The sequence below is a fragment of the Athene noctua genome, chromosome 6, assembly GCF_965140245.1.
Source record: "Athene noctua chromosome 6, bAthNoc1.hap1.1, whole genome shotgun sequence".
Taxonomy (NCBI): domain Eukaryota; kingdom Metazoa; phylum Chordata; class Aves; order Strigiformes; family Strigidae; genus Athene; species Athene noctua.
The window spans coordinates 37,352,672-37,379,727 of NC_134042.1; the positions used below are offsets into that span (position 1 = coordinate 37,352,672).

At 37.2% G+C, this 27,056-nt stretch overlaps 1 protein-coding gene across 9 annotated transcripts in view; it reads left to right on the forward strand.

Moving 5' to 3' along the window:
• The first annotated feature begins 1,203 nt into the window (after positions 1-1,203).
• The window catches only part of PAPOLA (poly(A) polymerase alpha), a 47,642-nt gene continuing 21,789 nt past the window's right edge, over positions 1,204-27,056 (forward strand). For 8 of the 9 annotated variants that reach the window (XM_074908615.1, XM_074908617.1, XM_074908618.1 and 5 more), the window contains exons 1-12: positions 5,205-5,212; positions 12,102-12,272; positions 12,894-12,960; positions 14,360-14,441; positions 14,939-15,048; positions 16,892-16,945; positions 20,029-20,140; positions 21,475-21,564; positions 21,658-21,796; positions 23,227-23,299; positions 24,762-24,882; positions 25,811-25,895. In XM_074908615.1, coding sequence (XP_074764716.1) covers positions 5,205-5,212; positions 12,102-12,272; positions 12,894-12,960; positions 14,360-14,441; positions 14,939-15,048; positions 16,892-16,945; positions 20,029-20,140; positions 21,475-21,564; positions 21,658-21,796; positions 23,227-23,299; positions 24,762-24,882; positions 25,811-25,895 — 1,112 coding nt within the window. Of the gene's footprint in view, positions 1,811-5,204; positions 5,213-12,101; positions 12,273-12,893; positions 12,961-14,359; positions 14,442-14,938; positions 15,049-16,891; positions 16,946-20,028; positions 20,141-21,474; positions 21,565-21,657; positions 21,797-23,226; positions 23,300-24,761; positions 24,883-25,810; positions 25,896-27,056 lie in introns of those variants that run through there. The other variant, XM_074908616.1, reaches the window with a different exon arrangement.

A 27,056-nucleotide genomic window follows, 5' to 3' on the forward strand; every position in this document is an offset into this window, starting at 1 on the left:
ACTGTTTTCACTTAAAATGGAAATAAATAGAAGCAGCAAGCTCTCTTATTTCCCCTCTGCGCTATCAGGAAGCAAGAAGTCAGACAACATAGTCTCCTTGAGCTGCACTGAAGACTGGCTGGTAAACAGTTTCTTAGCATAGGTTTGTCATAAAACCTGGCGTTTTCTTTGGTGTCAAAACAATTGGATATAGTTCTCATTTAATTATCTTCATAATTCAATATTTGGTGTGTTTTTTACCGATTCTTGAAGAATCTAGACTTTCCAGCATGTGGCTGTCATTCCCTTTTTTATTTACTTCATGTACCTCTCACAGAAACTGTCAATATCTATGCTGACTGAGCAGAAAGTGATAATGTATTTGGTGTGAAACATACAGGAGTTTGTCAAAACAGAAAGCAAGGACTGTCTGGGAGAAGGGAAGGGGGAGAAAGAGGAAGAACTAAAGGAATGTTCTTGTTTTATCCATTAATTTTAGTATTAGAATTTTAGATTTATTAATGCCCAATGTCCTTATTCGGATATGTTAGTATTTTTACAGAGAAACAGTCTTATTTGTGTTCACAATCACACAGCCACATCAGTGATAATAGCCAGGAGCAGAGCTCAGAACCACCATCTCCTACTCTTAAAGAAACAGATTTCTTTGGCATCTAAATTTCCAATATACTGCCAGTCTGAATTTCCATTTATCATATAAGGCACTTGAAGATGAAATAATCTGGAATTTTAGAAAAATTTTTAGTTTGAGAGTCTTTTTGAGTCAAGATGAGAACAGGACACTAAAAAAACTTTTTGTGTTGACTTACTGTAATACATTTAATTTTCTAATAAATTTTTGAGCTGATCTGTAAAGTGTGATTTTTTTCTTTAAATTTTTTTTCTGAAATGTATGCATTCTATCACACGCAGAGCTTTCAAAAGTAATTACTGGAAAAGTATCTCTTTGCTTTGTGTGGGGTATAAAAACCAAGCCAAGCCCGATGCAGGTACCAAGGCACGCAGCGAGCTACCTCTGAACGGGAACCCCACGCTGTCCAGAGGCACAGAGCGGGACCGCAGGGCGCTGCGCTCGGCCCGCGGCAGCCGGTTCCAAACCCCGCCGTGCCTGCCGGTGGGGGCCGGCGCCTCCCCGCTGGCACCAGGCAGCGGGCGGCGGGAGCGGCCGGGGCCCTTCGGGCGGTTGCTGAGGTACCGTCAGGGCCTCTCGGCGCGTGACGTGCCGTGGCAACTAAGGTCCGCGCCTTCCCCCGCTCAGAACCCGCCGGTGCCCGCCGACGCCCTCGCTTGCGCCGAACGCGGCGCGGGGGCCCCGAGCCACGTCCCCGCCCGGGCCGGGACGCCCCGGCCGCCTCCGGTCTCTCCCGGCGTGAACCCGGCAGCGCCGCCGCGCGCGCTTTGTTTGTGCCCCGGGGCCACTGCCCGCCGCGCCTACAGCCCCCAGCGGGCCCCGCGCCCCGCGGCCGCCTGGGCGTGCGCGGGCCGCGCCGCTGCGTCAGGCGCCCCCCGGTCTAGAGCGCCGCTTTGGTAGCGTCCGGGCGCCATGTTAGAAGGCCGGAGGGGAAGAGGAAAGTGAAGCGGCGGCGGCCGGGCCTAACGAGCGGCTTTCTCCTCCTGCCAAGGCCTGACCCCGGCCCGTACCATGGTCACGATTCCCGCTTCCTGGCGGGACGAGTGACCGGTCCGGAGGCGGCAGTGGTGGGGGAGGACGAAGAAGAAGAGGAGGAGGGAGAAGGGGACGACGCGGTGGTGGTGGCGGCGGCGGCGGCGGCGGAGGAGGAGGAGGAGGGGCCGGAGAGACGATGCCGTTGTAAGTTGGAAAGCTCGCGGAGTGTCTTACAGGCCTGCGTTCCGCCGGCCCTTACTCAGCGCTGTCCTCGCAGCGCCCCGTGCTCCCGGCCCGCCCGGGCCCTTCCCGCTGGCTTTCGCCCTTCCCCCTCTCGCCTGTCCCCCGCCGGTCCCGGGCTCTTCCGGTGCCGCAGTGTGAGGGGCTGTGGATCCGCTGCTCTCCGCTCAGCCCCCGAGCAGCTGCCGGCTTGCTTTCTTGTCGTGCCCCCCCCGCCCCATCGTTATGGGTCCCGAAGGAGACGCTGATGTGGCTTCTACGTTGTTGTTGTTTTCTCCTTCGCGATCTCATAGCGGCAGGCGTGAGCGGCCGGGCGGCCATGGGGCGGGTGTCTGCGGCAGCCCTCTTCGGCCCGCTGGTGAGTCAGGCCGCGCGAAGCGGCGGAGTGCCGCGCGGTTCTCCATCCCTTCCTCGCCCTGCCCGCAAAAGATGAACCTCTCTATCTCTCAAGAGTGCCGACAAAGGCTCTCCCCCCGTAGCCGCGCGAACGGTTTTCCCCGTTCCGGGGGCAGGAGAGCCCCAGGCGCTGCTTGTAACAGGCGGGCCGAGCGGAGCCCGCCGCCCCTGCCGAACGCACCCGCTCCGCGGGGGCTCCGCACCGCCGAGCCGCGGCGGGCAGCGCGGCGCCGGCCCGCGCAGGCAGCGCCCTCTGGCCGGCGGTGGCGAGCAGCGGGACCCAGCGCCCCCCCGCCATTCCGCCGCCGGGACGCCGGGGGGCTTTCTCCCGGGAAAAGCCGGCCTTGTGCTTTGGCCTTGCCGGCTGTAATCTTGCTGGTAGCCATGAATAATGAAGTGGGACGCAATTGCATCCCAGTTTCTTCGCCGATTTTCTTCACCCCACCCCCTGCTTTTTTTGTTTGTTTGTTTGTTTGTTTTTCCCCCAGTGTCTCGTTTATTTTTGTCTTGTTGACGTTTTCACGACTCCGGGTTGAGACGACAAAACTTTCTGTTCCTCAGGTCCGCAGTCCATAATGTTAGTATTTTATTATCCCATATAAGTCGAGGGAACCGGCGACGGAACCGGTGAACAAGTGGCTTTTGAGAACGAGGCATGTTTATTTTATGTGCTCGGTTCGGTTTTTTGGTTGGTAGTGTTTTGGGTTTTATTTTGCCATTGAAGGAAAAATACAAACAATTCGGGATTATTCGCTATTTCGCTACTATTATTTGGGATTATTCAGTGTTGTTTTAAATGTAAACTTTATGTAAAGAATAACAATGTTTGCTTGTTGTGCTTGTTTTATCCAGTCTAAAATACTGCTAAGTTAGTCGTGGGTAGATAATACAAGACAATTTTTAAGAGTTTATGGCAGGAAAAATAGTGAGTGAATGCAGAAAGGAAAATGGTTATGTCAGGTAGTTTCTAATGCTCATATAATGAGGCTGCAATGTCTTTATAGATAAGTTTTGCACATGTTCATTACGGCAATGAAAAATTACCAGAAACCAGCTTTGAAGTTGGCTAGGCTTTTTGGCTTCAGGAAAATGAGAGGGTGTTTACTGTGCCTGCTTTTATTCTTAGTTTATTTTGTTGTGACTTTATAAGTTCTAAATGCTTAATAACAATTAAAAGTTTGGGCTACTTTTATGAGTTGTAATAATAGTAGTCTTCAACTTTAACAAGTTTGAATTGACTTGATAATTTTTCATAATGTACGTGTTTATGATACTTTAACTATAAACTCTTAAATAACATTAGTTATATTTCCTCGAGTATATTGCCATATAATGTTTATACTGAAAATAGCAACTTCCCTAATACAGGAGGATTAGTTAGGACAAGCAAAGATTTTTTTGGGGTTCTGCATTTGTTCTATCATTTATATGTATGGAATGATTGACTTTACAATATTCACTTTGAAGTCTTGACTGAATAATACAATGCTAGTAAGTTGCAATGCTAGTAACATTAATACTTGGGTTTATGAAGTGATACTTCTGACAGTTTAGAGGGGAAAAAAGGCAAGTTTAGGAAGGTTCTCTTTGTATAATTCTTTACAGTTGATGCTTTAATGATTTTGGATGATAATCTTTTTGAGTGAGAGTAGAACAACCTTATGTCACAGCTAAACTTTCAAGATTACAAACAAAACACTATTATTTTTTTTTTTTTGTCCTGACCTTTCAAGGCATCCTTTGAACTCCTTTTTTTTAGGGTGTGTTTACAATTGACAGGCCTAGTCAGAGCTGATATCCCATACAGTCAGAGGCTGTCATCACTCTTCACTTGAAAAGCATTAGTTCAGAGTTCTCAAGAGCTATACAGCATTGTTGGTACTACACTGTGTGTGTATGTGTGCGTCTTTCGCTTAGCACCACGGTAAAAAAATGATAGAAAGAAGCACATTAAGTACAAGGCACATCAGTAGTAAGAGAGCAAACTTGGGTTCTGCTGATGCTGATAGCTGGCATTTGCAAAAGCCTTTTAATGTTTAAAAAATATACTAAATTTATCCTAGGAATTTATATGACTTTTTGTCATGGTTCTCATTAATCTCTTGTGTGAAGAGATAGCAATTGCATAATGGAAAACTAACTGTCAGTTGTTCAGAAAAAGCTGATTAGAAACAAAGATGAATGTTAGAAAGATACATTTTAGTGAACTGCTAGGCACAGAATGTTCCTGTGCGTTATCTGAAATGTAATATGCAGAAATGAAGCTCACTAAACTGTTGGTGTGTTTCAGTTAGGGCTAGGTTCTATGCAGAAAGGCTACTGGCTCAGGGAAGTAGCAACTATGTTTATATGAATTGATGATGTAGTCGTTTTATGTAACCTGTGCCTTTTTGACCCTCAGAATAGAGGAACAGCACTATGAATCTGTTTCAGGTTAAGCTACTGATACTGCCTTGCAGCTTCTTTACTGAACTACCATGTTTGCTGAAATCATTGAAAAAGACTACTTTTTTTTTTTTTTTTTTTTTAACCAGAAGTAGGAAAAGTGCACTGAGTCATATATCCAAATTCAAGTGCCATAAATTTTAACTATTGTTGGTATTGTTAACTTCCATATTAGAGTTTTGGAAAGTAATTTTTTTTTTTTTTCCAGTCTTTATTGTAGACAGTCAAGCTTATTCTCACTTCTGAAGTAAGACACTTTATATGTTTTCTTTGATGAACTTTGATTTAGACATATGCAAAGTCATTGTTTTCCTTGTTTTTAATTAGTGACTGTCAACTTGTATGCCAGAAGTACAATACTGTGTTTAAAACGGCTTGTACTGATTGGGAGTGGATAAATAGTATGTTTCTGAACAGAGAGAGCTTGTGTTTTTATAGACTGTTTTGGAAGGAATTAAATTATTCCAAACTTCAGAAAGGATAGGACCTACTTTAGAAAAACAGTTGCCTTAAAGTGATGCCTTTGTTAATCAAGAAGAAATTAATCTAAAAATCTATACTGAGGACCAATTTGTTAGATGTAATACAGAGGAACTATATGGCAAGTATATGTGGTTTAACAGTAGTTTTCAGTCTTCTAATGTCACTCTTAAAAGAGACTGAGTTTTTATCTGTTAACATGCAGGTACTGCACAGAACTTGGAAACCCAGTTATTTTGGACTGAACAGATTTCACTGCTGAAACAAATTTCTTTCAGTGAAGTGCTTTGTGGGAGTTCTAGTTCTTGGTTTGATACTTCCTGATATCTTTTGATTCAGTCTTACTGAATTTCTTAAATTGCTACCTCTGGATTTTTTTTGTCTCCAGAATAGCAGTAAACCTCAAGTGCTGCCTAAAGAGTTCAGTAGCAGGAATTTCTTTAATCTTGAGAAACTTCCTGAAACTTTTGTTAGTAAGAATGTTATGGATGGGTGTGTGTTCAGACACACTGTCTTCACTATTCTTCTGTACAAACAGAAGAGTCAGAATTTAGGAATGAGTCAAAAGTTAGCAGAATGGGTATGAATGTTCGTTCTTTGGCCATAGGTGAGTCTCTTCTTCCATAGATCCGTTGCCTGTCATTGCTTGGATACCTATGTTCAGATCTGTTTTGGGTGTCTTGAACATCTCATACCGACAGTTGAAAACTTAATTCATGGTCTAAATGATCCAGCAATTTTCTGCTAGATAATATAACTTCTATTCGGGAAGGACAGCTGGATTGGCTTAACCATGTAAAGTGTATGTTCCCCAGTAACTGATTTGCACATACTTCATTAAGATTTCCTGCCTAGATTTGTGAAATTCTGTGTGGAGCAATGGTGTTAGCATTCAGCCAGAAACTTTAACCTGAAATTGCCAAAGTCCTTGGTGGAGGAGACTTAAAACAAGTAGATAAAACCCCCTCAAAATGCTTCCTCTGAAATTTGACACAGTGGAGCTTGCCTTTGTGAATTTAGCTCCAACTGATTGACCAGATGGTGTGATGATGACCAGTATGGCTTCAGGAATCTGAATTGGGTGTCTTACATCAGTAAATAAGAAAGATTCAATTTTACTGAGGTAAGCAGTAGAGTCAAATAGAGAAGAGAGGATAATCACTGAGATTCCTTAAATTGTGTATTTTGTCTTGGTATTTGGAGTCAAGACTGACTGAGCCAAACAAAAGTCCTAACTGAAGTTGAAAGTTTAAAGTTAACATTCTGTAGGTTGTTTGCGTTATTTTAACATGCTTAATTGTCTGTGGTCACCAAGTGCTGGCCTTACTGTCTGGACAAACTTAATTCTCAGCGAAGGTTTAGCGATACATGAAAATACATGACTTCTAGCAAAGGGGAAGGATTGATGGCCAAAAGCTGGAAGGGATTTTTGAATGCATTTGTCACACATTTAGGTGAGTTGGATCTTGGGTAGTTAAGATCTGTTTCAGGGTCGATCACAGGGGAATTTTAAACTTACGCAGGATTTAAACTGTTATAATTTGTTAAATATTTTGGCACCTGTTTTTAATATTTCAGTTGTTTGTGTTGTCTTTTATTTCTGTGAAACATCCCAGATTTCAGGAGTATGATGTTTAGATAATTTAGTGCTGATTAGAACTGTATTTTCTCTGTGGTAAGAGGCATAAAATCTTAAATAACACGATAAAAATGTTTCCTGTAGAACTGAGGTAGAATACTGGGAGTGAAAAGCAAAAAGTGCTCAGAATGACAGGGGTTTCCAAATGGGGGTAGGAGGAGGGTTAAATATAAAGCATGCTTGAAAAATAAGTTTGTGATGGGGTTCTTGTTTCTTCTGAGGATGGAGAAAGGTTCTAGTGTTGTAAAAGAAAACAATATAGTACTTCCAATTTGTATCTAACTGTCATGTGTGGGGCAGGGCTAAACAGATACACCTGTATTTGGTCCAAGTCTGTTTTCAGTTTACATGGTAGTCTGTTCAGGGTGTAACTTGATCTTTAAAAGATGAGTTGGAAAGTTTTTCCCTTATCTCACAATTTTCCCCCCTTTACCTTAGAACAATGTGTAGTCACTTGCATTTGAAGGACTTTAAAAGTGTATAGCTCTGGAAACTTTAGAGCCTGGTACAAGCTTTATTCGTGGTTTGTCTGGCTTTTTTTTTCTTCCCCTTCTGTGCTTTGTTGTAAAATGGTTCTAGCAGTGGACGTATTACCAGGGTCTGTTCTTTTTAAATCAGTAGTTACTGGTAATAGCGTAAGAAGATACTGCCTATGCAGACTTTGGGTTCTGAAGAAGTCGTTTAGCTGTACTGCTGTCAGCTTAGTACAGACGAGAACTTTGTGTGTGTTTGTGTTTTTTGTAAGGCAAAAAAAATACACATGCATTTCTCAGAGATGAGGTTAATTAATATTTGAATATGAAATATCGGATTATAACACTTTAGAATTAAACCACTGTAGCTGTTGCCCAACTTGCAGGTGGTTTAAACTGTCAGCATATGCTCTTCAAAAATTCAGGTCAAATCAGGACATCAACAATAGCATGTTAAACTTTACATAATCTCTGCAACTTTATTTTGTATTTGTGACAGGTAGCTCCTATTCATAGCACAGTGAGAGCAAGATCTTTATGTGTATATGTGGTTGACTAGCAACAAATAAAGTCCCAAACTTAATTGTCTTGGTGATGTTAAAAAAGGTTTGCTTTTTTTTTTTTTTTAAGAAAAAGGCAAGCTGTAAACATGATTTGAGTGTCAGACCTTCACAAGGTCTGCCAAATCTGCCTCTGCCATTGTCAAGATTGAGTAGCTGGGATGAGACTTTGTTGCTGTTTAATATTATTCGATTTTTTTGTTAATGCTTAACTTCAGTGACTATCAGATTTGACATACCACCAAGGTATTGACCAGCCCCTACTTAACTTCCCTAATCCTCTCGGGTAGAATGTTAGGATTGATACTTACCTGTCCTTTCTCTTGGAATAAATTTGGTAATTTAAACTAAGGGATTCCCCAAGTGATATATCATGGCATGTCACAGAAGATAACTATGTCCGTACGTCTTTTGAAGAGGGAAGATATTGGAGTAGAGTCTGATTTTCATGTATTTAGGAAAAAGTAAAAGATAAGTCTAGGAGTGTTGATCATTAGCATTTTCTGGCTAAAATGTGACATGTAAATACAACATTAAAGTTGGAAAAATCAGCACTTAAAGTTTATTTCTCAGTGATAATTTAAGAAAGCAGCAAGCAAATGCTTTATTTGAAGTTTCTTGGGTTTGTGGGAGGTAGGGGGTGGGGAGAGAATATACCTTTACTTATTTGTTTTACAGTAGTTTATCTGACTTGCTGTCATTTAAATGAGCGAACATGGGTTACCTAGCACTAGTTAATTGCATCCTTAAAGGAGTTCAACAAATTTTTTTGCCAAGTACCACTTTTTTCTGTCACTTTACAAAGTCACTGTTCTGATACCTTCTGGTGTGCTACAGAAACCTTATACCTGCTGAAGTTAAGGCTAGTCTAAACAGTTGAGCTTCAATTTAAATATTTTTCGCTGGGACTAACCTATATTCTCTTCAGTACTAATATACATTAAAATATAAGCTTCATTATATCTTCTGGAGTTGTAAAATATTTTAGAAGGCAGCTGTGCTGAGAATTGTGAAGTAGAATCCTAGTGTTCTTAGTAACTCCTCAGCCTTCAAACACAGGTGAACCTTCCATAGGAAGGTCCTGTGCTGATGACAGCATCCTTATTTCATTCTTAGAAAAATACATGAATATAAAAGCAGTAACTGTAACTGTGTAACAGTTCCCAAAGATGTGCATCGGGTGATTGATTTAGTAGGTTGTTTAAAACCGTTGCTCTTGTGAACAGTTCCAAAGCTTATTTCATGCCCTGTGACCATGCTCTGCTGTCCTGTAGGGGTTTGAGATAATACTGGTTTATGTCATGTTAACATGGTGTTTTGTGAAAACAGACCTGCACATTGTGCTGCTGGGGTTATACTGTAAACCAGATCAGGGAGATCTGATGCTTGGTTGTTTTTTATGGATTGTAACTTTGGGGGCAAGGTGATGGATTATTTTTAAGTTCTCAAATTGGTGAAGCATGGTCCTTACAAGCAGGTGGAAGACAGAGGGCTCCACCAGCGTTATTGACTTCAGGAGTCTGCTTCACGGAATCTGGGCCTGATTGACATTCAGTCTTTTTTTGAAACATAGTAACAGCATCTGCAGAGCTGTGTTTTGCCAGTCCTTTGGATGAAGTCTAATATCTGTTGGATACCGTTTCTAGTTATGGACGGCTGAAAATTACAGTCAAACCATCAGGAAATTGTTACACAAAACTAAAATTTTGATGGCTTTATATTACTGCTTTTAAAACCTGTAAAAATAAATTGCAAAATCTTAAAAAGCAAATGTATTTTTTCAAATTAACAGTTGGCAAAAGGGGAGAAGTTATAGTTCAAATTTGACTACTTGCTTTGTGGTATAAGTAAAAATAATCATAATATCCAAAGGTTGTTTATGTATTGAGGCCATTTGTTTTCTGACTGCCTTGCCTTTTTTTTTAGTAGCAACTAAGTGGCTGAAGCTACTATTTGTGTTGACATTCATTAGGTGATTAAAACCTCTTAGCTGAAGGAAGCAATGTCAAATACTGTTCCCAGATATGATTACTTGGGGGTTGGTTTTTTTAATGTACAGTTTTTAGTATTATTTTTCCTGCTTTGCTTTTTTTCCCTTTTGTGAACAAGTGAAGAGAGAAATGTGCTAGAATTTGCATTGTGACTGAATTATTGACTTAAGACAAATTACAGTACTTAGTTTTTAAATGGGTTTAACTTGTTGAAAATTATATTAAAATTGACTAGAATCAACAAAACTTACGTTTTTTTGTAATACTTAGCCTTCATGGAAATGAGGAATGCAATCCTGAGGACATGATGACAACAGATTATGGAAGTTGTACTATAGTTTTTTTACACATAACAATCTTTCAGGCTAACTACACATTGTAGTCTTGTATGATAGCAATGGTATAGCATGTATAAAGATGGAGGACTGCTAACACAGCAATATACAGAGGAATGTGCCAAGAATGGTAATCTCACATAAGCTGTCACCTTGAATTTTTGACATGGAAAATTCTGTTTTCTTTAGACCTTATCTCTATGAAAATTGAAGGAGATCAGACTGATGATAAAGCTTTTTGCCCAAGAAAAATAAATACAGGGGAAAAATATATTAATACATAATCTGAATAAAAAAAACTTAATTATACCTTTGGTAGTGAACTAAATGTTACTTTATACCTTCAAAAGGGAGTAATCTTATGTAGTAAGAATATAACTTAATGCAAATGTAATACTTATACACAAGCATTCCCTTAACTTTCAGGTGATACTTGCTTTAACTTTTGGTAAGGCTTTTTGAATAGCTGTTGATATAATAGTCATGATTTCTGAAATTTGTATTTTGATGAGAGATCATAACATTTTTGTTGGTCTCTGAATGGTTGATTAAGTAACAAGTTGGCTTCAGAAAAGAAGTTTTTCATTACATCTAAAAGCAATGTTTTGTCATTTTCCAAAATCAAAGGTCATGGAATATTCATAATTTAAAGGAAAGTTATCTATATACCAATATGAAACTATATTAAATGCTGCAAGCAATCTTCAGAACTTTATAAATACAGATTTATGTAGTGTATTTTTTAAACCTGTGAAGTGTAAGACCAAGAATGTTCTTAAAAGTTGTCTATCTTAAGTGTTAAAGTATGCCATTTATTGTACAATACTAAATATGCCTAAGAATTTTATTTTAATGACTACCTGTTGTTCTAGTACCAGTTTAAAAAAGTTTTAACTCTACAGGTATGGCATGCAGTAATCATTAAATACAAACACTTGTGTGTTACACAGGACCAAGTTTAGTTTTGAAACAAACTTATTAGCATTAAAGCTCAAACTGTTCTGAAAATAAGGCTGTGTTTAAATGTAAATGTCACAAATATATGCTTATTGTGAAAAACTGCATGGCTGTTTTTCATCCAGGATGCTCATCTAGGAATGCTGTTACTAGTTCTGACAATATGATAACTTAGCTTTTGTGTTTCTGCTCAAGTTCTTTTGTGTGGTCTCCTCTCCTTTCTTGCAATATTGAAATATGGAGGTTTAATGTGAGAGCATCATCTTTGTGCTTGAGGTTTAGCTCCATATCTATCTGTTTAGCTTGAAAAGTGCAAGGCAGGGATGCTGTGAGGGCTTGTAATTGAATTGTGTACTAGTGGACTAGGTCCTAACAGATTTAACCCACTGTGGTGGGTTAGGTTTACTTTAGGCTTACTTTCCTATTTAGAGAAACATGGAGTAAAATGACGTGTTAAGGAAACATGTTAAGGGATGCGAAGAGGGTACTGCTTACATACTTGGTATTTTGCTAGGTAAAGTCTAGCACAAACCTGATATTCTCCCCCTACCCCCTTAACGAAGCAAGGCTCTGTGTAATGTTGCCATCATAGATTGAGCTGACATTGTCTAACCATCCTGTTCTGCTGGCTAGCAGATAAGTCAACTTAAAGCTAACTGTGTGGTGCTGGTGGGCTCCAAATATATTAAGGCCTCCATACTTAAGTGAATGTTTTGAGTGTGTGAAGCAGCTGATGTAAAAGATCATGCCTCATAGCAACTTGTAACCCTGCAATCAGTATTTAGAGTTGGAAAAAGATAATTTTGTTGTTGGCCTTAATAACACAGATTTAACACTGATTCATCTGGGATGTAAATGCTAACAGTAGGTTTAACTTTTTATTTTCTTAGTATGTGTCTCTTGTCTGTTACTGTGAGAAAATAATTTTTAAATTTTTGTTTTGTTTCTGTCAGTAACTTTATCTAATTGCCTTTATTAGTCCCATTACAACCCAGGGATCACAAACACAGCAACTACAGAAGCATTATGGCATTACCTCACCTATCAGTTTAGCTGCCCCCAAGGAGTTTGACTGCATGCTTACCCAGAAATTAATCGAAACCCTAAAACCTTATGGTGTATTTGAAGAAGAAGAAGAACTGCAACGTAGGTGAGTAAATACTCCCTCTAGCAGTGTTTTTCTCCTTTCTTGAGGTTCATATAGTTGACTACTGAACCCCCAGCATGTTTATGTTTTCAAATGTTTTCTTAAAAGCCTAATGGAATTTTAAGCTTGACTTTTCTCACCTTAAAAGGACTACCTCAGAACTCAGAAAGGAATTAAAATGGCCTTTAAATTTTGGAGGCTGGCTTGCATGTTGTTTTCCCTTCATAACTGCTTTCTTGTAGTGGCCCCTATATTTATTTTTCCTTATTAAGCTTTCTAGAGCTTTTTACTCTCAGTACTGCTTCTCACTATTCTTTTAGGTACATGTGTTTTATGAATTAAGGTTTTATTTTGAAAGTGAGTAGAATTTGTGTACCTAGAATGTATGTAGGCCTTGCATGCTTGATTTTTTTCTGAGCTTAAATCACTCAAACAGCTTTAAAGGGGAAAAAATAGTGGCAGTATTGCAAGAGTGACTTTGTTCCTGAGTGTATATATAAGATCTGTAATTAAATCTGTAATGTTACTGTAGTTGACTTACCGTGTAAAGATGATACGGGGCTTAAAAAATACTGATAGTTTGGTCTGAGTTCATGACCTGGGATTCTGCTGTTTTATTCACAGGATTCTAATTTTGGGAAAATTAAATAACCTGGTAAAGGAATGGATACGGGAAATCAGTGAAAGCAAGGTATGGATATATTTTATGTGGAACTGCTCATACTAAGACTGCTATAGGAAGATAATTCCAGAATATGTTCCCAGTCTAAACAGGATGATTCTTAGTTTCGGGGATCAAATTTGATCAAATGAGAAAATCAAATAGCAGCTTTGTGTAGCTTCTTTTGTTTCCAGGCAGCATCACCCTTTCAAAGTAGAACCTTGTCTGAGAAACAAGCTGATAGATACTGGAAAAAATGGTAGTTGTAGTAATTTTTGTTTCTTCTTCTCCCTAGGTAGAAATATAGCTTGACTTTTTTTTTTTTCAATATACATATGTATAGGACTATGTTAATTATATGCTTAGATATTTTGGCGTTGTGAACCAGTGCTAGATCTTAAAATGGACTTCTTAGAACTTGATGATCTGTGATCTTTTTCTTTGGTATCAGTCCTGTAATGTTACTTTTGTAGGCTTTAACAATGATAGTGGTGTTTTTGTCAAGTTCTAGTCCCACCACCACCTCTTTTTGAATGATTATAGGCTTACAGAAATGTAAAGATGGAAATGGCTTTTTTTTTTAGGGGTAAAAACCTAATTTTTAAAGCTGTTTTGCTTTGAATACATTTAGGGTTGCATTTCTTCTGTACACTTCTTAAGTGGGAGTTGATACATAAGCAAGATTATGGGTGGGGATGACCCTGCTGTGTGTGTATTGACCTTGGAAAACCAAATAGTGAGAGTATCCTGACTGGTGTGTGATTGGAAACTACTTAATCCAATATATATTAAAAATAATTAATTTTTTTTTTTTTTTTAATCTTTTGCTGTGTAACAATTTATATAAGGCTTCATATTGTAACATTACATCCTGTTTGAAATGGTAACTGTCTTTGCCCACAGTACTGTGGATTCAAGAGGTTTTTTGAGGATAGAAATCTAGAAACTTTAGCAGATGTACCTGAAGAATTTTAACATAAAATAAATACCTCTCCCAAAAGCAACCTTTTATTTTAAGAGTGTAGTATGGGTGTGTCTGAAGATAATTTAATAAGTAAAAAGTATTTCTCTGTTGCTTTAAATGGGAATCCATCATCAGTTTTTAAATCAGTCTGAAATGCCTGAGTACTAAGCAAAATGTGTTTTAATGTCCATAGTATTTTAAAACTGTTGCACCTGAAGTGTAGAACTGCTGGAACAATTACCAGGTTTGAGGCCATAATGTGTAATGTAGTTGCAATGTTACAAATAGTTCCCAAGTGGCAAACATACCTCTATCTTTCCTGTAAATACTAAGGTTATTATTTCAGTAGTAACTACACCTTAAACAACATAAATTTTGTGGAATATTTTTCCTTTTATTTTAAAATAAATCGTGTGTATCATTATAACTGAAGGTAAAATAACCTATTTTATTCATTCCATTTAGAATCTTCCACAGTCTGTGATAGAAAATGTCGGAGGAAAAATTTTTACATTTGGATCCTATAGATTAGGCGTTCATACAAAAGGTAATATTTGCTTTTGTTATAAAAACTCCTGTGTTTGAGCTAATTATACATCTGTAAATGTCACGCTCAAGTAACAAAAACTTGCTGTCTTTTGAAGTGGTGCTAGATTTACTTTTTGTTTGTTTCATTCTAAATAAAAGGCATGTTCCTATATTATGTTTTTGTTATGGGTTGGGAAACAGACAAAAAAAGTTGGAGATTATTTAAAAATAGAGAAAGTTTTATACTTGGATTTGTCATGGTTTGTTCTTTGAAAATTACTACAAATGTTCCACAATTGAAAGAACAATGTATGTATATATGTGTTCAGTATGCTTAATGGCCATGAGCATTTTTTAAACTTTTTTTTTCTCATTTGGTTTGACATAGTATGCCTAAGGAAAAGCCATTCTACAGGAAGAGAAACTAAATTTTCCTGTTTGGTTTAGAAAAAAATCCTAGCTGTTGCTGGTATTTCATGTGTGTGAGGTTTAACTTGTGCTAATAAACAATTTCAGGTGCTGATATAGATGCCCTATGTGTTGCACCAAGACATGTTGAAAGAAGTGATTTTTTCACATCATTTTATGAAAAGCTGAAACAGCAAGAAGAAGTAAAAGATCTGAGGGTATGTGAACTGCCTGATACAGCTAGCTGAACTGGTGGTGCTAGAAAGTTAATAGTGAAATATGATGCATTAAATAAGTAAATATAACTTAACTGAAAATCCACTGCAAGCCTTAATAGTAAACCTGCAGCAAAGCCTATCACCATAGTTGAAATAAATAGTGATTCTTCCAAATTTTCTCTATGCCCTGTTAATAAGGACATTTAACAATCTGGATGGCAGAATGATCTCCTAGCATGTGTGTTAGTATTGGAAAATTTCTACTTGCTCTTTGGCAGCAGGCAGATGCCCAAGTTAGCTTGAAAATGATCAGGACCAAGTGTCAGTGGTTTTAATGCAGGCTTTAAAGTATACTGTTGTGGTGCTGTTTCTGTAATTTCATGCTTATATAAGCAGTTATAGTGGTTGATATTAACTCAGCCTTCTGTGTTTTAACGTCTCATTATTAGATGCTTGTGCAAGATTTTAGCATGTAAAGATGGAAGATTTCCCTGTAGGAATGGGAGATGCACTGATGTACAGTATTTTGTTTCTGTTACACCTAAATGACGAGCCTCTAGATCAGCTAGGGGAGCTTTAATCTTCACAGTGTTGTCTCAGAGTAAATTTTCTCTGCTGCAATTTTTTTTTTTTAGATTAAATAGTTGCTGGGAAGTCTTAAACTTTGTTTGGCTTAGTTCTGCTCCCATAAAATAAATGGAACTCTCTGTGGCATTCTTCTATTTTATGCATCCTGTAGTTGGTAATTACCAGGGTAGTGCAAGCATCTGGTGGTAGTACTGTATGCACTGAAACAACTGTTTTGAATGCTGTATTATCTGAACGGTTTTAGTAAACTTTAAATCCACATGTTAAAATTAAGGTTCTGATTTTCAGATTTCTGGTTAACTTTGCTATAAATTCTATGTCAAGCTAATGTGGGTGATTTAGCAGCAATGTAGATCAGTGGATGCTATTCAGTGTAGTTCCGTGGTAATGCAAATAACCTTTAGGTCAGGGTGTCATAACACTTCCAGCTAGGTCTAAGAAAATTTGTACATCTCTGTCTTTAGGGAACCTTGGCTTTCTTAATGGTTGCTCTAGTGAATGAGTCTGAGACTTGTGAACTTAGTATTTTGCTTAGTATCCATCCTGCCAACTAGTTACATTAAGGTTAACTAAGGTTCAGTGCATAGAGTAGTGTTGTCTCCTTTTGTTAAGAACACCCTTACAATGGCATTTAGCCTTTGCCAATTCCTAACATTTCTTATGTGGAGGTATGCAGTGTTCTTTGGTTTTATGAAAGTAATGCTGCTCAGTTCAGGAAGATGTTATTCCTAGCTGATTGCAGAGTAGACATCAAGTTCCATAGTTTCATGGATACTGTTTGTCAAAGTAGTTTATGACCCCATTTAGAAAAGATGCTGGGGATTTGGAGACTGATTTGCTACTGGTTTAGGTTAAGTCTGACTGTGTAGTTACACGCCTTCTTGTAATTTCTCACAAAATACTGACCCTAGAAGCAACAGAAGAGACCTCTTAGAGTAAGAATCCTTGTGGGTTGACCTTAGAATACTTAGAGATGCTGTGAAGAGTAAAAGATGCTTGCTCATGTCATACATGTAGTGAGAGGGAGATATGGACCTTGAGGTAACATCAGAGCTAGTTGGTATGAGTTTGGGTTGTATTTAACATCTAGACAGCTGTATAACATAGTGGGTCGGTGTTTACTGCATAGATCCTCAATAATGAAGAAAGACATTGCTGGCAACCATTTCATCGTGATTGTTTAGACCTACTAGCTATTGCTTGTAAATGTTCATTGCTATACTGAAAATAAAATGTAACTTTTTCCCCCCCCCAGGCTGTTGAAGAAGCTTTTGTCCCAGTTATTAAACTTTGTTTTGATGGAATAGAGGTAAAGATCATATTTTCTTTTGTCTTGCTAGAACATGGTTAAAATTTTCAACATCTCCATAACTCATGTAGTATTCATTATTATGAATGCTATTAAAATATGATTCCCCTAAGGTCATACCCAAGTCCTTGACAACAGTCCTCACTTGTGTAGTTGAATGTGGGCTTTAAGACTGAAAAAAGTCTTTCTTGATGTACTTAAAGCTGTGTGTAATATCTCCCTGGTTCTTTTTTAGGCACTCCTACCCCGCACCTGTACTGATTAGTTTGCTGACCTGTAGAGAGTACCAGTATTGGCATTATTAAGACTTAACATTTAATAGAGATCATATTAATAAATAATGTGGCTTCAGTATTTTTTTGGCTGCTAATGATTAACTGTCCAAACCTTAAATTAAGACTTGCTTCCATACCTCATACTATAGGAAGCTGTGTGATCTTTGATCACTTTTCAGAAAGTACTGCTGAAGGCAAATTCTTTGGATGTCTGTAAACACATGACCAAACCAATGATTTTGCACCTGTAGCCTGATGGATCAGCTGACTTGGAGTGATGAACTTGCTTAATTTGATTTTTACTATTTTGGGAGAAGTTGCTGAGAAAATGGGAACACTGCTTTCAAAAGATCCTCTGTTAATCTTTCTCAAACTGTTTTATAGTCAATCTGCCATCCTTTGTTGGTGACAAGACAAAAATCATATGAACTGTTCATACACACAGTTCTTCAGACTTGTAGCTGGATTATGTCAGCCAGTAACTGTGGGTATAAGAAGGGTACTTCGCAGTGGGGAAGGAACTCCCATGCTAATCTTCTGACACACAACATGATTTGATGAGCTGTAGTATTGTACACAAGACTGGACAGTTCATTCTCTCCCAGTCTTGAGTTAAATCTCTGCCTTGCAATTATAATGGTCATTAGAGTACTGGCAATTTTTGAGTTTCAGGAAGGTGAACCACCCCCTTTGCACTCATCCATCCAGCTTTATTTGTTGGTATTTTCATTGACATTTGTGTCATTTGACATTTAGGCAGGGGGACATATTTTTTCCAGATGAGAGATGTGCAGAGAAATGTGATACCATGCAGTAAGGTAGCCTGTGACTTTGCATCTGTGTCAGCCATTTTATTACTGTCTATATGCAGTTGGTTATTAGGAACATTTTTCTGGAGAATCTCTTTTCTGTTTAGGTATTAATTTAAAATACTGAAACTTGCCATAGGGATCCTCTAGTTAGTCTGGGTTTTGTGTGTTTTTTCCAATCACTTACATTCAAGCCAGTGTTGTCTCTCCTTTTTGAAAAATGAGATTTGAAATACAAGCTAAATAGGGAAATAAAAGGATTGTCTACTATAAGAGTAGTAGTATCTTGCTCTAATACAGTAATTTATGGTGGGTTCTGATGTCTTAGTTTTATGACTGAGACTTAACCCGTGTTGCTTGGAAGTGTGTGAGAGTTCTCTAGTCTTGAACACTAACTTATCATAAGCATTTGTTTTATATATACGAGTGTTGTTAGGCCACAATTTCTGATGGTTGCATTTGTGCCCAGTATGTTAGTATCAGAAGATTTTAATCTAATTTTTCTTTTCCTAGTCTAGGCAAAAGGTGTTAGAAATTACCTCTGTAAAGAAAACATTAGAACTGAAGAAAAGGACTGTAGTTTTGTGGTGATGCTGTCAGTTAAACTTCAGTAGTTTCTGCCAATGCCAGTTTTTACATACGTATTTTGTGCTTTTGCTGAAAAGAAACAAGAACCTTGTTCTTCCTCTAGAAAAGGGTTTCCCCACCCCCCCACCCCAAATGACATAGGACAGGCTATTCACTTCTTGATTTGAAAAATCTTTTTATTGTCAATACACTTTGAATCTTTAGAGGTGTTAGACCTAGAGGTCAGAATAGAACTTCAAGCTAAAGTTAATTTTGAACTTGTTTTACACTGAAAAGTAGTGCTTTTGACTTAAATAGAAACTTCTACTTGTAGTACAGAATGTTAAGGCTAGCTATTAAAAGGCTTTAAAATCAAAAGTGCACTAAATACTTTAGAAATTACTTTCCTTTGGAGAAGTGCTTCATAGTTTAAAACAGGTGGATGTGAAGTTTTCAGCACCTGTGAAAAGTTTTTCACCTTAAGGTATCTTCAGCTTATTTTTATCTGAAATAATTTTAATGTAGCTAAAATGGTTTTGTTCTTTGTGCAATAGCACGATGTATTTCATCATTTTGTAGATGAAGTGATACCAGTTTATGATGATTAAATCCTAATCTGGTCAAGGGGGCTTGTTGCAGACTAGCTGCTGATAGGCACTTGATATTCTCATCATACTCACTGATACCTAATCTAGGACTGGAAAGGCAAAATGACTTCTCTACTCTGTGTAATGTCCTTGCTGTGTGTGGAGCAATGTAAAACTCTAGTTCAGTGCCAAGTAGTATTTTAGATGTTCTTGACCTAGAAAAGCTATTATGACAAATTATTGTGGAAGTAATAGCAAAGAAATTTGACATAACATCAACATTTTTATAAATTTATAAGCTTGCTCAGTAGCTTGCTGTATTTTCAGAACTTCCTGTTTTCTGTAATCAGTTATGTAGGCTTTTCATAGGTACTGATGCTATACAGAGGCAGCTAGCTGCATGTGTGCTTTACAGTGCTAGATGGGATAGCTCTCCTACTTTTTCTGTAATTCGGTGATAATTTTGAGAAGATTCAGGTTAAAACTAGGTTATGTTTTCACGACTTGCCTCTGACATAGTAGAATTTTGTGTTCTGGACCTAGAAGTGGTGCTTGTCCCCAAATGATTTTTATTTACATTGACAGTTGACATAATTTTTATGTGTGTGCTGGTTCTGTATTGATCTTAATGTGTATTTTATCCTCTTGGAAAAGGATCCGTAAGACAGATGAAACATCTGAAAGTGTTTCTTTTAATGTCTGTGGAGGGTGTTAGTATGTATTGTTTAAAGATATTATTTGTACTAGAAAGACTACTGTTCTTAGTAAAGCTGATGAAAATGTGTTACAGAATTCTACAGAAGAAAGAACAGTTTTCTAATGTTTTATCTCTTCTTTTTTTTAAGATTGATATTTTGTTTGCAAGATTAGCACTGCAAACTATTCCTGAGGACTTAGACCTACGAGATGATAGCCTACTTAAAAATTTAGACATTAGATGCATACGAAGTCTTAATGGTATGTATATACAGTTTTGCATATAAACTTGTCATCTTTTAATAAGTATCCTACATTGTTTGGTACAGTAGTTTAGTTGTGGACTTGACTGAAAATATAGCAATTCCATATATGGAAACAGCCTTAGCCAGTTTTAGGTAGTTTTTTTTGAGAGAAGAGGTGTTTCTTGTTGGCCAGATTCTTATAAAGTTTTTTTATTTGGCTAGTAGATGATGCTGTCTAGAGATTAATGGAACTTGCAAGACTTGTGTAAAGCACTATCTATTTCAGTAAAGATGTGTGCATGTTTTTCAATTTCTGTATGTTTTTAATATGCATAAACATACATGAAATTGCTTCAGTGATAAATTTGGGATACCAAAACACTGTCAGTTTGAGGTCAGGTCTTTAATATCTTACCAGTTTGTGTAACCCTTAACTTTTCTATAATAATTGAAAAATTGTTATTTATGTATGGAACAGTAGGGGCTTCAGCCTGTATGCAGTTTGGTGAGGAACAGGAGCATGTGAGAGATGACTGGTTTCTGTTATAAGATGAAAACTTGATAATTTGAGATTACCACAGCATCTTGCACTGTTTTGTGAAATTCACATTTCCACCATCTCTAGAATTCATACTTGCATCTTAATTGCTTTGAAAGGAATTCCTACTCTCAGATAATACTACTTTTTTAAAAAATCAAGAATCAGTTAATATTGTTATCTATGAGTTATTCCTAAGCCTTGAAAATATCCCATCAAAGTAGTGATATAACTCGTATGTTTAAAACCTGTTCTTTTTTAGTCTGTTGTCATAAATTCAGACAAAGCTTTGACCTATGACTTCCAAGTTTTCTGTAGGTCCATGAAGATTCATGCTTTTTTTAATCTATCTTCATGTTCTGTGATACACTACATGTAATCCCATAACAGCAGAACTTAAGAATTTTTTGTTTCTTAAACAGCTTGTACAGTTCATTAATAACAGAAAATCAAGTAACGTTGTGTAGTGGTTTTAACCCAGCCAGCAGCCAAACACTGAAACACAGCACTATTCTAACTGCTAAGAAGAAAAATTAACTCTGTCCCAGTGGAAATCAGGACACAGTGCAAAATTGTAGCTTGTGTGTGCATGGACTGTCTTCCTGAGTGCTGCTGTAAAACAGCAAAAAAGAAAATAAAAAAAGAAAATTAAAATATGTTAAGCGTTATAATTCAGAACAAAAGTGATCAAAATACAAAATTAGTTTCCAGCATGCTCATCTAAAAAGTTTGATAGCTTTGAAGGTGAGGGGAGAAAAGCAAGCAAGAAAACTTTGGAGAGAGCAAGTGTAATGGATTCTTTCTTTTGGCAGGTTGCCGGGTAACCGATGAAATTCTGCATCTAGTACCAAACATCGACAACTTCAGGTTAACATTGAGAGCTATCAAACTGTGGGCGAAACGTAAGCAGTTTTATTCCAAAATTTGTGAAGTTTTCATTAACTCTTGTGGTTACTAATAACTTTTTTTTTGTCTCTTTCCTTTTCAATCCACAGGCCACAACATCTATTCCAATATACTAGGTTTCCTTGGTGGTGTTTCGTGGGCTATGCTAGTAGCAAGAACTTGCCAGCTTTATCCAAATGCAATAGCATCAACTCTTGTACATAAATTTTTCTTGGTATTTTCTAAATGGTATGTTTTTTTTAAAATTTAGATTACATTAAAATAAAATTGTTTGTAGACACTAAATTTTAGTCCTGTTTTTATGGTATCATTTTCAGCTGTTACCAGATTAAGATGGTAGTTAAAAGCATTGTTTTTGTTGCCAGAAGGTTGCTAGCTTGAGGTTTTCAATAAATCATCCAACATGTCTTGTTCTTAAAGTATCCGAAACAAAAACACCCAGTTTTCATTAAAAATTTTTCTTTGTTGTAAATTTGTTGTATCTCAACATTACTCTTCAGAGCAGACACCCCAAAATTTAAAGTATTTTAACATTTGGATACTAGGATAATGGGAAAAGGCGCTATATCAGTATCTGGTTTAGGCACATAGCTTAGGTGCAGTTTAGGAGAACCAGTAGCAAAAGTGTGTTTTAATCTTGTCAGTGTGAAGAGGTAGATGTTTTGGAATTACATATGATTTCATACTCCTAGCTAGTTACCTCAGAAAGATGGTTTGAGTAACTCTTATGGGAACAATGGGAATGTTCCAAGTAAATTTAGAATGAATGGGACAAAAATATATGTTGCAGATTACAAATGAATACTGTTTTTCTCGAAGAGCATGTCTGGATACCTGCCTTCTTCATGAGACATTAACAGATTTTAAGAATCATTCTACCAAGTTGTTTGTTCACTTATAGTCTCTTTCCTTCTTAATGTGAAGATAATTTCTACAGTTTCACTGCCTTGAATCCTTAGGCTTTATAGCCTCTTTGAGGTACCTAGTGTTTAGTAGTATCTTGCCACACTAAACTAATTGAAGAAAATTGTTTGCAAGCTCTGTTTCATGTGTTCCTTATACTGCTGTCCATTTTATATGTGCATAGCATAGGAGCGTTAATGTACAAATATTAGAAGATTAACTGACTTCTCTTTATAGGAAGATAACTTTATTCATGGGAGTAGAGACGACTTGAAGAACAGAAGTGTTACTTTTTTTAGTGTTTCATTCAGCATGGTTTCTTTTTGTCTTGATTGGAGGTTTTTTAATACATACGCTTGGTAATGATGCTATAATCATGCTGGCTGTTTCTTCTGTAGTTTGTCAATGGAACAGCTAGCTTGAAGATGGACCTAGTGTCAGTCTTCATAGAGGAATTTGTCTTTCATAGGTATATTTCAAGAAATTAGAGTTGACTTTAGTTATCTAAACCAGTGGTTAAAGCTCCAAGACTACAGAAAATCCGTTGTTGTGATGCCCTGGAGAAGTTAATTACAGCTGTGTGGTAGTTCAGCAATACAGCTTATTTAAACAACCGCAGTCAGACCAGCTTAGTCTTGAGGAAATTATGCTTTACCTTGAGAGCAGAGTTAAGGATCGCATTCAAAAATATTGTTTGTTGAACATACATGGTTGTATCCAATAGTCTTATTCAGTGCTACAATCTTTTTGAACAGGGAATGGCCAAATCCAGTGCTATTGAAACAGCCAGAAGAATGCAATCTTAATTTGCCTGTATGGGACCCAAGGGTTAGTGTATTATTTTTTCCCCTATAAGTCACACTGTACAATAAATTCAGTTGCTTAAAGAATCCTAGGTGAACTTCATTTTGGGTTTATTAAACTTAATATTTTGGTATTGTGTCTTCTTTATATGTAACCTCTAGTTCTCCTGAGTGTGAAACAAAGCTTAATTTTCTAAACTGACCTCTTGAAGCACACTTGCTGAACAGTGTACTTTTTACTCCCAACTTTTGCAACAAGTGATCTTAATACATATTCAGCATAAGTAGATATATGCCTTAAAGCAATGCATTTTTAAAAAACTGCTTATCTTAAAATGGTTTGCTTAACCTGTTACTTTTGCAAGTATATTGAATTTGCTTCAGTGCAACAGTCACAGCTGGATAGGTTTGGTTCCATATAGTTGTAGTAATGTGTCTTTTTATCTTGGACCAAAGAAGATCAGAACTTGAAGTCTGTTTTGTATATTTAAAATATTAGATCTCCGTCTTTGTAGCACTTCCATTAAGAACACTGGACATTAATGTCCTTCAGGCAGTCAATAAAACAGCTTGCAGCAGATGCACAGCTCAAATTCTGAGGTTCCAGTAGGGCACAGCATGAATGTGCTTGCTGTTTTGTCAATTTTAGAATAGTTGGTGTTCAGCTAATCTTTTTTTGGTGAATAGTGTAAGCATCAGAGGTTGTGTGCCCTTTTGTACGTCAGTCTGTTTTTCTGGTTGACAAAAGTCCATGTTTTAATAATGTGAGACAGCTGAAAAAGTGTTCTGGAGTCTTGCTGTTATTCCTGGGATAGGGGATTTGAGGTCAGTGTGTGGTGGGAACTCTCTGTGTTGTAGTAGCTAAACAGAGTGGGGTGAGTTAATGACAGGGTTTTATCTTTAATTTACCCTCTACAAGATTGCTACCCTAATGCTACTTTAAATGTATCTTGTGTGTGTGTGTTTTGTCCCTTTTTTGTTTCCCTGTGTACTGTTTAATAAAAGATGCGTTAACGTAAGTGATTGCTTCTGTCAGGTTGCCTAGAGCCTCTCGTCTTCAGCTGGCTTTTTATTTTCAGTAGTGGTACAGAAATAAAGTGTAAAATATTTTTCCCAAGCTCTGAAGACAAATCATTCTTCTGAAGGTGCTCATGTGATAATGTTTTGATGTGATCACAAGCTAATTTCTATTAAAGAGAGAGATTGTTCTGTTTAGTTGGTATTTCTGGACTTAGAAATGCCTGCATCCTTGATCTTGATGTGCTGACAGGTTATAACCCTCCCATATCACTGTGGTACAGAATGATGTCCTTTGTGAAAGCATTATTCTTGTTTTCCTAACTTTCTCTGAACTGTTGGTAAATTTACTTGGTCTGCAAACTAAGGTCTCTTAGAACTTAAGACTCAGATGTAGTAAAGGGAGAAATCCAAATTTTTTAACTCATGTGTATGCTTGAAGAAAACTGATTGGCTGTTGTTATATATAGGTAAACCCCAGTGATAGGTACCATCTTATGCCTATAATTACACCAGCATACCCACAGCAGAACTCTACCTACAATGTGTCCGTTTCCACACGGATGGTCATGGTTGAGGAATTTAAACAAGGTAAGTATTATCTTATGCTCTCTATATAATTTTTTCAGATGGATTTAAAATAGTTTCATCGTGGGTATGCTTGGGGAGGTGGGAGGGTGTTAAATAGCTTCTTGACATGAGATTCTCTTCTGAGGGAGGTAGAATTTGGCCTGTTACGTTTATGTGGCTTAAAGTTCCAAATTCAGTTGAGACTTCTGCATATCTGTCTTTCACTGTATAGAAACAGGGTAATTAATTAGAATGCCTAGTGCTCTGAAAATGAGTTAATGGTACAAGATCTTTTTACTTGTTTATTTTAGTGGCTTTAGATTGTGTCATGCCACATGGAAGATTAGTGTAGTAATCCCACTTGATGGCTGTTTCTAGACCTAATATAAGACAACATACTTTCTCTGAGATGAGTCTAGATATATCCTAGTAATCTGCTTGTATAATTCTAGTAGATAAGAGAAGATGTTATCAAAGCAAGGAGTAGACTTGATGCAGAGAGTAACCTCCAGTAGCTCTCTGTGGCAGAGCAGTAGCTTATTGTCTTACTGTTTCTTTGCCTTGTACAGTGCTTTGCACAAGAGATCATTCAGTTACTGTAAGGAAAAAGGTCTCTGTCTTCTTTGGACTGGGTAGTTACTGTGGCATATACAAAAGATTAAATAGAGCTGTGTTACACTGTAAGCAAAAATATGTGAAATCATTGGTCTGATAAATTAACATACATTTCTAAATGTTTTTTTATTGAGGTTCTTTTTTAATAATAAGATTTGTATAACTAATGACCACTTAAGGTATGACTAGAATATAAAGCCTGTTGATAAATTCCTTTGAATTTGAAGGGGGGAGATAGTTCGTAGTAACCTTTGCGAAGTTAATGAGCTGTTTTTTCTCTGGATACTAAACTGTATTTTAAAAAAAAAAGTTTAAATTTTTTTTTATAATTTAGGTCTTGCTATCACAGATGAAATTTTGCTGAGTAAGGCAGAGTGGTCCAAACTTTTTGAAGCTCCAAACTTCTTTCAAAAGTACAAGTATGTATTTTATGGCATGGCAGAATATTTTAAGTTTTATCAGTTAAAATATTTAATGATGCTCTGTAGCACAGGATCTTAAATATACATACATTAGACTTAGAAAAAAAGTTTTTTTCTATACAGAGGGGAAGTGAATGCACTATTGTCCTTTCTCTTAGAAAACTAGTAATTTTCTCCAGATGCTTTTTCTTAAAGTATGTATTTCAGAAACCTGTTAGTCCCTGACCAGATATTTAGAGTGTTATCAGTTAACTATACGATTGGTATGCTATCAATAAAATTGAAGACCTATCAGCTAGTTTGACTAGCAGAAATGTTCTTTAGTGGTGTCAGTAAGCATTCTAAAAATAGGTCTTGCATCCCAGGAAACAAGATATTAAAAGAACTAATTCTGAAGGTCGATATTTAAGATGAATACGTACTTGAAACTGTGTGTTTTCTTCTGTCAATATAGTCAACAGTTCACTCTGATAATAATAAAAGATATTTTTGCCGTTGTGTTGACAGCCTGCCAGATGTACTAGTTATTACTAGATTTTTTTTCATTAAAGCTTAAGGCTTTTGGCTCTTCATTAATACTCTTTCACACCTAGCTTCTCTAATTTTGTACTGTCTCTAAGGGAAATGCTGAAGTTCACACTTCACATGTAGGGTTTCTAGTAATGCATTTGTGGGGCAGAAGCTTGTTAAATGTATATGGACTTGCTGGAAGTTGTATTTTTATAATAAATATGGATTATTAAAATATGGACTACATCTTCTTTGCCCTCAGTTGAAATTGGAGACCCATTTTTCTTGAGTCAAGATCAAATATATTTTACACTTGTTTCTGTGTTGGGTGGTTGGTTGGTTATGTACTAATCTAAACAAGATTGAAATATACAGTTCCCCCATTAAAAGAGACTGATGACCTTCATAATGTGTCTGTGTTTTGTTTCTATTATCTTTTGCATGATAAAAGCTTTAAAACATTTGGATGGCTTTTATGTCGTACTTTGGAAATTAAGTTTTAAAACACTTAAAAGATCACTGTAAAGTTTTATATTATTTTTTGAAGTTAAAAATGGGCTGCATAGGAATCAGTTTCTGCTCAAGAGGTTGCTAATAAGTTCTCTAGCACATTTTCTTTGTTTCTTTCAAAGCTAGGAAAAAATAGTA